The 13,596-nt window shown below is 36.5% G+C and overlaps 2 protein-coding genes across 2 annotated transcripts; one reads left to right on the forward strand and one right to left on the reverse strand.

The window, feature by feature from the left end:
- Window positions 1-13: 13 nt before the first annotated feature.
- Window positions 14-1,858, reverse strand: BDR25DRAFT_265562 (uncharacterized protein; the record flags this gene model as incomplete). Its single annotated transcript, XM_033686925.1, has 2 exons — window positions 1,095-1,858; window positions 14-1,042 (listed from the first exon to the last, which is right to left on the reverse strand). Coding segments are annotated over exons 1-2 (1,776 nt in total), but the record flags the coding sequence as incomplete, so codon positions are not given.
- A 1,095-nt stretch (window positions 1,859-2,953) lies between these two features.
- BDR25DRAFT_305060 (uncharacterized protein) lies at window positions 2,954-5,752 on the forward strand. Its single transcript, XM_033690343.1, has 3 exons — window positions 2,954-3,457; window positions 3,742-5,406; window positions 5,465-5,752. The coding sequence occupies exons 1-3, from the start codon at window positions 3,222-3,224 to the stop codon at window positions 5,568-5,570; spliced, it is 2,007 nt and encodes a 668-aa protein (XP_033545252.1). The 5' UTR covers window positions 2,954-3,221; the 3' UTR covers window positions 5,571-5,752.
- The last annotated feature ends 7,844 nt before the right edge of the window (window positions 5,753-13,596 follow it).

Genomic DNA, 13,596 nt, shown 5'->3' on the forward strand with positions numbered 1-13,596 from the left:
CACTGTCTCGTTCCCGCTCTCTGCCGCCCACGATAACGGCGTCCGCCCCATTATATCCTCGGAGTCTGGGTTGACACCGTCCCTCACAAGCAGGAGCTTGACGACTGCCTCGTGCCCCTTTTCTGCAGCCCATGACAGCGGCGTTCGTTCACTTTTACACTTAGAGTCTGGGTCGACATCAGACACCCCAAGCAACAGCTTGACGACTGCCTCGTTCCCATATTCTGCAGCATACGATAATGGTGTCCGCCTATGAGCATCTTCAACACTTGGGCTATTTCCGTTGCTGAGTAACACCACCGTTGTGCCCATTAGTCCGAGTAGTGCTGTGAGATGAACTCCTGTCATTCGGTTTGGTGCTCCTTGGCTATTATTTCCGTAGTATTTTGAAGCCATCAGTGCCTGGCTACAGGCGCACACCTTAGCGTCACTTTGAAGAAAGTTCAAAACCAACTCTTCTACTTCTATCGAAGCAGCCTGAGCGTGATGACCCCAGTATCGTGAAGCGTAGTCGTAAAGCGGATTCGACGCTAATCGCGCCTTGAATTGTGTATTTGTTTGGCAAAATCCGTCTTCGAAAGCATCGAACGCTAGATAGGCAACGCATATCCTTGTGATATCAGCTTCGGCAGTTGGAAACCAAATTTTCTGTTTCCGCTCGAAGTATTCCTGTGTCGTGTAGTGGACCAAGCGGATAATGTTGCTTTCTTCATTTACTGTGACCAATCCAGCGCACACGGAAACCATCTCTTCGATCTCTGGGAGATTTTCCTCGTCAAGCTCTGAAGCACCGATTTCCACGGCAAGGGCGTGTTGAACCTCCAAAGTAGTTAAGGGCCTCTTAGCGCAAGTAATCCACGACAGAACCTGCTTGGCAAGCTTATGGAAGCCTGGTTTTTGGCTTTCCACTCTCTCCATAGCTTCCTGGTAGGCACAATCTAATGCACCCGATCCCTTTGGAAGATTTTGCAGTGCAATTCTGATGGCTTTCGGCGTCGTTTTATCAATCAATGAATCTAGATGGAGCTGCGCTAGGAGGAACCTGAATGAAGGTTAGCCAGTGCGGACGATTTAAGCAGCAAGAAGGCACACACATCCCGTCAGCTGCCTTAATAATCTCAGCTTTAATGGTGTCCGGTAACATACGGCTGCGGAAGACACATGATGATAAGCGAGATATATGGGCGTCCAAATATATCTCAAGATCTTCACCGCTCGCACGTATCTCTTGTGATGCAGCTCCTTCAAACTCTTTCTCAATTCCAGGTATGAACCGTGAAGTGGCGAAAAAATTTACCCCAGTCTCAGCTTGGAGATTAAAAATCTCTGAGAGAAACTTCCTGCGGCTTCCATCAGAGGCTTGGCATTCGTCCAGTGCGTCGACGATGATGAAAGTTCTAGAGTAGTCCATAACGGCAGAGTGCAAGGCTTTCGAGATTTCTTCAAGTGAGGGGCGGGTTCGTTTCTCCCTGTGGCATTCGTAAAGACTTTTGATATTCTCAGACGTAAAAGGCCGTTCCTGAACCAACTGCTTCAAGAGACTGGAGAGTAAGTCAATAGGCTTTTGCTCCTGTTGGCTCCGGAAATTGCAATAGAGGTAGGCAATGCTGACACTGGGATCGTTTCGAAATTCTGTCCAAAGATGCTCGACAACAATAGAGGTGATCATCGTCTTACCGGATCCCGGAATCCCTGGGCAGAAGAGCGTCTTCTTGGCATGCTTAACCCACAGCCGAAATTCCGCAGAATTTAGCAGCCATAGCCCTGTTCCTTGCTGCCGTCTGGCAATGAAGTCACTCTGTTGAGTAGCGTAGTCGGTCGATGTAAGCCAATCTACGATCATTCGACGCTCGTGATCGTCGTGGTGTCGGTTCAGCCGATCTACTCCATCTTTCGTTGCTAATGATATATTGCTGTGTTAAGTCAGCTCCAACTCTAGATTTTATACAGGAAAAATATATTTTGATACCTATTGACTCCCGTAAGAAATGCATTGAAGCCGACAATATTTAGGGCGATGCGGCTCCGAAAGTGGTCGATTTCCTGCTGGTCGAATTTGATTCTTTCCATGCCCGTCGCAGACTTCCACTGGTACTGTTAGCACAGAAATCCAGTGGCTGATATGTATTAAGCGTGGCTTCTAGCTCCCTGAGAGCGATACAGCAGCCTCGAGAGATTTCCTCCAGTCTTTTCTCCTGCTGGCTAGTGAGATCGCGCTGAGGTATGATATCTTCAACATCTCGGAGCACATTTGAAAGGAATCTCACGCTAAGGAATCAAACGGTAAGCGTCTACCTATTTCCACATCCCAGAACTACCTACTCTTCAGAGATCGCCCTAAACTGTCCCGGAGCATCAACAAACCGTTTTCGGATGTTGTTTGTTAGCTTGAGAGCAGCGATAAAGTCGCCAACACCGAAGCCGAAACTCATCGTTACCCCGGAAAGGACGCTGTTAAAGAGGAGGGTGGCTGACGCAGCCTGAAGAGGACATTGCACTTCAGTCGGATATGACAGCCCTAAGAATCCGCGGAGGCTATGGTGGGGCTGGCAGCTTGAGTTTACATCCAAATGACACGTCATGCGTGGATGCAGAGTGCCTCAGGCTTTTGGGTGGACATAAAAGCCACTGCTCGGCGCAACTGCGGACCCCGCACATCGAAGGTCTGCCTCCGCCTTCCCAAGAACCGCCACACTTGATCATTGGCCAATTCCGGTCCGTAGTATTCACGTAATGGCCATCTAAGCATTGCGGTTCTCCGTTCCTGGTCGGCTGGTAGCCGAACTCCTCTTCAGGTCTCGCCTGATCCAGCTAGTACAAAATAGCCACATGATCAGGGTACAATTCCATGCAGTGGGGATGCAGCCTGTGGCTGTGCAGAATCCCGGCAACCTTGTGCTGTGCAAAACCAACTGCATACGCCCCGGTCCCATCCATATCGCACATCAACCACACCGCATATTCCACCAACACTGCGCTCCGTTCGCTACTTGCCTCCGAAACGATAGTTCGACTAGGGACGTCCAAAAATAACACACCATCCGCTGATGCCTCCTTTCTGATCAGTCGGCGAAGCTGAGAAGCTGCGGCCGGATTTTGGACGGCAGCCTAGAAGAACTGAAACAGGGCAAGTGATGACGCCGCAAGCTGCTCGGCTATTTAGCACTCGGAAATACTAATATCGCATCGAGTCTCTCTTCATCGCCTTCTACGTCCTCACTATGGCGAATCTGGAGAGTCTACCGGAAGACGTTAAACGCCTAATTTGCGTTGAGCTGGATAAATGTCAATCAGTACGCCCACTATGGCAAGTCTCGAAGACCTGGCGCGCTGTGGCCGAGTCCTTTGTCTACCGTGGCCTTGCGTGGGCTGTCACCCTCAAAGATTCATCCATAAGCGATGATGCGAAGAGGCTGTTTGCTGATGATATTGTCAGCAAGTACTTGGAGCATGCCAGGTATGTTGTAATATACCCCAGACTCACCTGCTTATAGCTGGTTCCTATCGCTCCTCGCATGCTTAACTTGCGTGCTTGGCCTTTGAGCCTTCCACTTCTTTGCCTGTACATTTCACTAGGTTCCCTCGACGCCTTCGCTGGGCTCATCAATGTCCTTCTAGGTGTCACTGCTGTCCTCGATGAATCCGGTGCTACTCTAATGTCGCAGTGTACATGCCTTTACCCCACAGCCTTCACTTAACCGTTTTTATCGATGTACTACAACGCTGATCTTTCATTTCTAGATATTTATACATCAGCGATACCCTAAAGAGGCATTCATGCTCTACTTCCTCTAATGAATCCTGTTCAGGTGATCCCTCCACTGAAGATTCCATTGGATGCGCCCATTCCACGGGCCTCTCGATCGTTCCTCCAACTTTTCAGCTTGCCGAACCCATCTCTCCCTGCTTCAATGAAGTATTCTGCTCTGATTCCAAAGTAGATCGCTCCACAGCAGAACACACCTGGTCACCCTTCATAGCCGCCCTTACCAGATTCAAGCACCTCACAGACATCGTCCTCCAAGTCCAGTCTCGTATTCCGCCGGGTCTAATGAATACAATTGAAAGATACCATCCGAATTGCCGTCTGCATCTCAGAAATTTTAGATTCAAGAGCCTCCACGAGGAAGTCACAGACCCGGACGAGCGTGCATTAGCTATGAGTAAGAATCTCCATAGTCTGAGTATCCTGTATATGTATCGCGACTCCAACGGCGTGGACGATCACAATGGCGCTGCCGCCTTGCGCACTGTAGGACTTGCCAAGAATTTGAAGCATGTGCGAATGCTGGGGTGTAGACCCGCCAGTAGTCCTGCACTATTTAGAGCGAGGGAAAGACCTTTGGAGAAGTGGAAGGGCTTTGTGCCTGCTATCGAAGAAGAAGATGAGGGAAGGGAAGGGAAAGGGCGGGAGAAGACGAAGCTTGAGAGTTTGAGTTTTGTGTGTTACAGCAACGCACTCAACATTACAAAGCTGGAGAAGTGGGAACAGGTTGCGGATTTCTCACAACTCAAAACCCTGAGCTGCTCTACGGGTAACAAGGCATTTCTCAGTCTCGTCGCGACTGACGATAAATTCCCAAGTCTTAAAGATCTAAACATTACCCTCCAGCCGGGCAATCGCGAGAATTCTGAGGACTGGCAACTAACCGTTGAACAATTCTTTGCCTCCCTGCACCCTCTTACTTCCCTCGGTCTCTCTGGAACACTACACGGCCACCTCTTGGATATCATAGCCGAAAGACATGGAGAAACATTGCAAAAATTGACACTTAAACCATTTGAGGATGGATACGATACGCCTGGGCCGCCACTCCGTATTACAGCCCCATTCGTGGAGCTTCTCGCCTCCAAGGCACCGAACCTGACATCCCTTCATCTGACACTAAAACGCTCCATGGGTGATACTGCCGAAACCCGCTGCTATGAAGCTTTAGGCACGCTGCAGAGTCTGAATGACTTGAGGTTGAGCCTTGATTGTACGAACGACAGTGCCTGGGACTTGTCTCCAGAAGAGGACTGGGATAGCTTCGACAAGGCTACGCAGACGAGTGAGGGTACTATGCCGAAACATTACAACGGGCACTTGAAGATTGCAATGATCAACTCAGCTCTGGACGAGGACTTGGTTAGGCAGATCTGGGGTGTCATCAACGAGAATCGAACGAAAGATACCCTTCAAACCCTCAATATCTACACCTATGGTGGAAGCTCTTTCTCTAATAGCCACCCGGGTGATCTGATGGAAATTGTCCAGCACGTCTCGCGTAGCTACAGAGTCACTGCGAATCCGAACGTTGAAGGTGGAGTAGAAATTGTGGAGTTGTCAAAGAATCGACGAGAGGAAAGGGACGCGTCTCAACGTAAGAGTGAACAATCTATGATGGAGAAATGGGGGCAGCAAAGGTGAGTGAGCCCCAATACGTGTTCATATCAAGAATGACCCTTGCGCTAATGGATATAGGCACTGCGGAAGTAGCTATGTAGTTTTTCAACATATCTGGCCTTTTGAGGATCATGAGGACTGGAGGACGAAGTGGAAGAGCTGGCCACTCCAACGGGCAACGTGACTAGAGGAGGGTGAGCTGTTCAGGCGGGGTAAAAGCGAAGGAAGCTGTAGCAGGGATGGCTATATTTACGCGCATCTTGCATCTTCATTACACCTCGCTCTGGAAATATATTAAGTAGCGTTTAACTAGTCATTGTGTCCTTCCTCTACTATTCGATAGATTAGTTAAGTTGGAGTTAGACCGGGTATAGCAACAAGTTGTTACCATACCGTAGACTCTCCCTAGAGATGTGAGACGTTTCAAGCAGGAAGCACGAAGCACAGAGATGGAATGCAGTATAGGGGGTTAACGAGAGCGAACCTTAGGGTCGGAGGCAGAGGTATGGAGGCCGAGGAGCCTATATGCCCCGTGCCAAGCACAGGGTACTTAGGGGTTGGATAGCTGTAACATAACCGTGACTAGAGAGCCCTTAGCCTAACCTTAGGTACGCAACGTTCTATTATACGCTATGGTATATATATATCCTTTCTTAACCCTCTAAGTCCCCTTGAAGATTTGTTTAGAAATACTATCTACATATATCGTACTCTACTATTAAGTAGCCTACATGATTAAGTAACATAAAATCTCTTAGCATAAACACTATATTTAAAAACTATTTAATTAATTATTATTAAATACTAAAGGAATGTAATTTATAATATTTACTTTGTAAATAGTATAAGTTTAAACTTAGTAACTTTACTAGTAGTACTAGCTATAGTGTTAACTTTATAGTGTAGTAGCTACTTTTATGCTATTCTAGCCTAATTATTTTATATTTTCCTTATTATTTAATAGCTAACTTAAATTTAATTTATTTATAACATACACTATAGGTAAGTTTCACAGTTACGTTACAGCTATCTAACCCCTGAGTACCATAGACTTGGTACAGGGTATATAGACTCCCTAACCTCTGTACCTCTGCCTCTAACCTTAAGGTTTACTCTTTTTACACCCCCCTATCCTGCATCCCCTCTCTGTAAACTGTGTTTCCTGTTCGATACCTCTTACAGCAAGTTACTTACACGCTTAAGTTACTTACTTTTACTAAGACTATACTAAACTACTTTTTGAATACAAATGTATTTCTAATAACACTACTTAAGCATAGTAAAAGAATAATAAAAATTAGGTAATTATTAAGTACATACTTAAGCTAGATATATAATGTACATTACAAGCAAGTTGCTTACACACCTAAGTTGCTTACTTTTACTAAGATTCTACTAAACTACTTTTTCTACACTAATACATTTCTAAGAACACTACTTAAACGCGCTAAACAGACATTAGATATAGCTTATGCTTTAGTCTTTTAAATAAAACATAACACTTTAAAAACAACATGTTGCAGCTATGTATAAAGTCTTTTAAAAGATAATAAATAACTTATAAACTAAATAAGTTTTATACGCTAATTCTACAGCTAACTTATAAAGGGTAGGTAATAATAAAAAGTAAGTAATTATTAAGCTTATGCTTAAGCTATATGCGCAAGGATTTTCCTCTTAGCTAGTAGCTCTAGCTAAGATAGCTAATTCTTTACACGCTAAGCATAATTTAGGCTATATTAGTATAAAATAGCCTACTATGTTTATAAAGTGTTATTTAACGCTTAAAGTAAAGTTTAAGTGTAAGTATAACTATAGAAAAACTTTTTATAAAAAGTTTAAAGTAATTTAAAGCTAGTTTAGCTTTATAAACAATATTAAAGCTAAGTATAGTAACATACATTACAGGCAAGTTGCTTACACGCTTAAGTTGCTTTCTTTTGCTAAGACCCTACTAAACTACTTTTACACTAATGCATTTCTAACAACACTACTTAGACGCGCTAAAAGAACATTAGATATAGCTTACGCTTTAAGCTTTTAAATAAAATATAACACTTTTAAAATAACATGCTACAGCTATATATAAAGTTTTTTAAAAATTAATAAATAACTTATATACTAAATAACTGTTATAAGCTAATTCTACAGCTAACTTATAAAAGCTAGGTAATAATAAAAGGTAGGTAATTACTACGCACATACTTAAGCTATATGTGTAAGAATTTTAATTTTAGCTAGTAGCTATAGCTAATATAGCTAATTCTTTACACAGTAAGCATAAACTAGCCTAGTATGTTTGTAAAGTGTTATCTAAAGCTTAAAGCAAAGTTTTAGATATAAGTATAGTTAGTAAATATCTAGCTTATTATAAAGCGAATCTTATTAACGTACCTAACAGGTTGGCCGGCCACACGGGTTAGCCGGCCACTTTTGCCAAGCCCCTACTAAACTCTACCTATCTACATAATGCCTTAACAACAACACTAGATTAAATCTTCTAAAGAATGTTAAATATAGCTTGCTTTTTAGGCTCTTAAACAAGACTTAAAACTCTCCTTACAACGCGCTGCAGCTATCTATAATGTCTCTTACACAACACTAAGCAATTAACGCGCTAGACAGCCTTTACAAGCAGAATGCTAGCCTAAATTAAGGAATCTAACTAAGCTTAAAAAAAAGGTAGTTGTTAAGTACATACTTAAGCTTATTACACGCAGATTTCCCCCTAGGCTTATAGCTGTAGCTAATATAGCTAATTCCTTACCTGCAGAGCGCAATCTAGGCTAGGTTAGCTTAAACTAGACTAGTATGTAGGTTAAGCACTGCTCTAAGTTTATAATAAAGTTTAATTATAAGTATAATTATAAGAGAGCGCTTTATAAAGATCTAGAAGTTATCTAGAGCTAGTTTTGCCTAGTAGCTAACATAAAAGCTAAGTATAGTATCTAGGATAAAAATAAGTATAACTTTAACAAGTTAGGCTTTATAATAGGCTAGATATTAACTAGAGCAGTTATTACAGCTTTAAAAAGATAAGAACAGCTAAAGGTAATATAGTAAGGTAATAAGAAGTAGACAATAGTTATCTAGAGCATTAACATAATAAAGTAGGCTATAAGATTATAGAGCTTTAAGCAGTAAATAAGGCTGCTATATAACATAGATTATATAAAAGAAAGCAGATTTAGGCAAAAAAGACTTTAATAGTTAATAATAGAGCTTATCTAACTGCTCTAAAGGAGTTTAGAGCGCGTAGTAATAGAAAGAAGCTAAAAACACAAGTGCGCGCTAAAAGAGGTAAGCTAAGTTAAAGGTAATGCAGGTAGTGTAATTAAACTAGGTATAACTTATGTACATGTAAGTAAGTAGTAGAAGTAGACTCTAAATAATATCTTATGTTATATTACTTTATATAGGGCTAAAGTGGGCTGTTTTGCGAGAGAATAGAGTGGTTTTAGTAGGGGCTTAGCAAAAGTGGCCGGCCAACCCGTGTGGCCGGCCAACCTGTTAGGTACGTTAAAGTTATATATATTATTATTTTAGATGCTATACTTAGCTTTAATATTCTTTATAAGGCTAAACTAGCTTTAAATTACTTTAGAATTTTTCTTAAAAGCTTTTTTATAATTATAGTTATACTTAAACTTTACTTTAAGCTTTAGATAACACTTTATAAACATACTAGGCTAGTTTATGCTAACATAACCTAGATTATACTTAGCGTGTAAAGAATTAGCTAATTAGCTATAGCTGCTAGGTAAAGGGAAAATCCTTACAGATATAGCTTAAGTACAGGCTTAATAATTACCTACTTATTATTATTACTTAACTTTTATAAGTTAGCTATAGAATTATGTTATAAAAGTTACTTAGTGTGTAAGTTATATATTATTTTTTATAAATCTTTATATATAGCTGTAGCATGTTGTTTTAAAGGTGTTACATTTTATTTTAAAGCCTAAAGTGTAAGCTGTATCTAATATTTTTTTAGCATGTTTAAGTAGTATTATTAGAGATGCATTAGTGTAGAAAAAGTAGTTTAGTAGGGTCTTAGTAAAAGTAAGCAACTTAGGTCTGTAAGTAATTTGTCTATAGTGTATGTTAATAATTTTTTTTTTTACCTTAGTTAATTTTTATAAGTTAGCTTTATAATTTCATTATTAACGTTTATAATTTAGCTTTAAAGTAAATAGAGTTTTAAAGAACTTTATAAATTACTATAGTAATGTTAATATTTAAAAGTCTAGTTTTTAAAATTAATAAAAAAGCTAAAAGTATTAGACTTTATTTACTAGTTGTAATGTACTTTACAGGCGAGTTACTTACACATCTTAGTTACTTACTTTTACTAAGACTCTACTAAACTACTCTTTTTACACTAATGCATTTCTAACAACACTACTTAGACATGCTAAAAGAATGTTAGATATAGCTTACACTCTAAGCTTTTAAATAAAACATAAAACTTTTAAAAAAACATGCTATAGCTATATATAAAGTCCTTTAAAAGATAATAAATAACTATAGCACTAGATAACTTATAAGCTAACTCTATTGCTAACTTATAAAAGCTAGGTAATAATAAAAAGTAGGTAATTATTAAGACTATATTTAAGCTATATGCGCAAGGATTTTTCTCTTAGATAGCATTTATAGCTAATATAGCTAATTCTTTACACGCTAAGTATAATCTAGGCTATGTTAGCATAAACTAGTCTAGTATGTTTATAAAGTGTTATTTAAAGCTTAAAGTAAAGTTTTAAGTGTAAGTATAGTTAATAAATATTTAGCTTATAATAAAGCCTATTTTACTAAAGTTATACGTGTTATTATTCTAAATGCTATACTTAGCTTTAATATTTTTTATAAAGCTAAACTTACTTTAAATTACTCTAACTAAGACTTTTATAAAAAGCTTTTTTATAGTTATACTATGCTTAAATGTTACTTTAAGCTTTAAATAACGCTTTCTAAATATACTAGGCTAGTTTATGCTAATATAGCCTAGATTATGCTTAGCGCGTAAAGAATTAGCTATATTAGCTATAAATGCTATCTAAGGGGAATATCCTTACGTATATAGCTTTAGTATAGTCTTAATAATTACCTACTTCTTATTATTACCTAGCCTTTATAAGTTTACTATAAAATTAGCTTATAAAGGTTATCTAGTGCTATAGTTATTTATTGTCTTTTAAGAGACTCTGTACATAGCTGCAGCAAGTTTTTTTAAGAGTTTTATGTCTTATTTAAAAGCTTAGAGCATTAGCTATATCTAATATTCTTTTAGTGCATCTAAGTAGTGTTATTAGGAATGCATTAGTGTAAAAATAGTAGTTTAGTAGGGTCTTAGTAAAAGTAAGCAACTTAGGTGTGTAAGCAACTTGCCTGTAAAGTACGTTATATTAAAATTAATTAGTAGGTGCATTATTAATTAATGTATAAAGCGATGAAATTTTATTAAAGTAGACTGTTTACTTATACAGACAACTTCCTTGTAAAATACGCTAGCACTTGTACGTATAAAAATAATAAAACAGAAGAAATAAAATTAAATATATGTCACGGTATCCTCCCCAGATCCTAGACATAACTGTATTAGACGCGTACTAGAGTATTATTAGTGCACATCTAACACAAACACAACACAACACAGACATAAACTTAAGCACAAACTGCCTTAACACTAACTAAACCTAGAATAGGCTTAATTTATACTTAAAGCGCTTAGACTTCTAAGCTAAGTATTTAAGTGCTAATTTTTTTTTAAACTTTTTTATTTCTTACACAACGTCTTATACCTACTATAATACCTTACATAGTAATTAAACTAGACCTTTGTAAAGCTCTATAACCTTACTTATACATAATTATAATATTATATTATGTTAAAACTTTAGCTAAGAATAGCCTTTAAATTTAATCTAATAAGCTTAGTACTTATATAACTTTAAGCTATTAAAGTAAGCTAAGAAGCCTTTTAAAAAGCGCTTACTTTATAAAAAAGCTACTATGTTATAAGCTTAAAAGCTTTTTAAAAGGACTTTAAAAAACAGCTTTATATTATTAAGTAGTCTATTTCTGCTTTAACTTTTATTATAGTAGTAGAAACTAAAAACTTACTAGCCTTAAAGCTTACCTAGAAGTCTAGAGATAGCTTAACTTCTTTCTGTTTAATGCTACCTACAACTTATAACCTTTTTAACTTAGTAATAAAATTTAACTAACTCTCTAATCCCCTGCTATTTAATAAAAAATAAAAAAACTTACTTTTCTTTTTACATAAGCTCTAATATAAACTTAAAGAAAATATAAACTAATTTCTCTTTAAACACTCTTAGTTACTATATGCTTACTTTTAACTTAACTATAATATAATAACCTTAATTAACTTACTAATAAATAAAGATATTATTAACCTAGATTAATTTATAGTGTTTTTGTAAGTAACTTATAAAGACCTAAATAAAGAGTTAATAGCCTTAAGTTGCCTAAACACTTTATAATAAAAAAAAAAAGCTTTATCTTACACTTTACTAAGTTCTACTAACTTATATTTAATATAAGCTTAAATAAGATAGGTCTAATTATAGCTTTATATAACTCCCTCTTAACTAAACTGTAATGCGCTATAGTAGAAGAACCCCTTCTAAATAACCTTAATATGTATGTAAACTTAATTACTACTTATAATAATAACATAAGGTTTCTTTTTATATAAGCTCTAATACACCTCTAAACTAGCGCAGTTATAAATAAGAACTCTAACATAATAAAAATTAATTTAAATTATGCTCTAGTTAGTTCTAGAAAGTGTAAAGATTATAAAAAAAAAAGTTAATGCTTTAAGTGTAGTAAGCATAGTTATATTTTTTAAAACTACTTTATTTTTTTTTCTTAAGTCTACATAAGTAGTGCTGCTAGCACTTATTAAAAATTTTTACTATTTTAATCTTATTTCTGTAAGGGCTTTAACTTATATTTAAGCTTTAATCTTTCTTACTACTTTTAACACAGCTACAGCTATAGTAGTAGAAGCCTGTAAAAAGGCTTATTCTAGGGCTAAGTTGCCCTCTAGGACTAATTTAACACTAGATCTTTGCTAACTTATAGGCTAAGTCCCCTACTAATAACTAGAAGTACTAAGTTAATATTCTTATATATTTATAATAAAAAACTATATTAGCTCTAATATAAGCTTTTATTAACTTTAAAGTAAATAGCATAAGTTACATTAATAAAAAACTAATGTGTAAACTAAATCTCTAATTAACACTACTTACCTAAATAATTTACTTAACTAGATTTAATAAAAAATAACTTAAAAAAAGTTTTATTTTTTATACTATAACTATTATAATTACTTACTAACACTATAAAAAGCAGATTAAGCTCTATGTAATAAACATAAAATATTATAACTTAATTCTAGAATAACTATAGCTATATTAGCATAAAGTTGCTTTTAATTACTAAAAGTAAGTTCTAAACTTTAACTTTTTTTAATGCTAAAATGTATACTTATGCTTACACCTAAATAATACTTAAGTAGCACTTAATATAAAAGGTTTCTAGACCTACTTTCTAATAACTTAGAAAAAAACTACCTAAGTAAGGCTAATAAGCTAGGCCTTTTACTAAAATAGGCTATATAAAATAATTTAATAACTGCTTAAACTTAAAGAAAAAAAAGCCTTTAAGAAATTTTTACTTACTTAATTTAGACATAAACTAGGACTTAAACAGCAGATAGACATCTGCTATATAAAACCTACTCTATTTATAACCCTAGCTTAATAACTAGATTATAAAATCTATGTAGTTATAATTTCTAATATAGACTAAGCTCTAGCTTTCTAAAAAAGTACTAACCTAAAAATAATAGTCTTTTAAGACTACTATAACTTATTATATGTCTTTTTTTAAGATAAGTTTAATAAGCTTTTAATATAACATTTATATAATTACTAAATAACCTTTAAGCCTAGTAAACAACCTAGTTATAGGCTACTATATAAGATGTTACTAAATAAATTAAAAGTGCTTTAAAAATACTTTAATAAAAACTTAAAAAAAAAGTTTATTTAAGCTAGCTTCTTACTAGTAGTGTTACTTATACTATTTATAAAAAAACTTAAAAGTAGGCTTTAATTCTGCGTTAACTACTAAGGACTAAATGCTATTACTATTAAAAACTAATACTTAAT

The sequence above is a fragment of the Lindgomyces ingoldianus genome, assembly GCF_010093535.1.
Source record: "Lindgomyces ingoldianus strain ATCC 200398 unplaced genomic scaffold BDR25scaffold_25, whole genome shotgun sequence".
Classification (NCBI taxonomy): domain Eukaryota; kingdom Fungi; phylum Ascomycota; class Dothideomycetes; order Pleosporales; family Lindgomycetaceae; genus Lindgomyces; species Lindgomyces ingoldianus.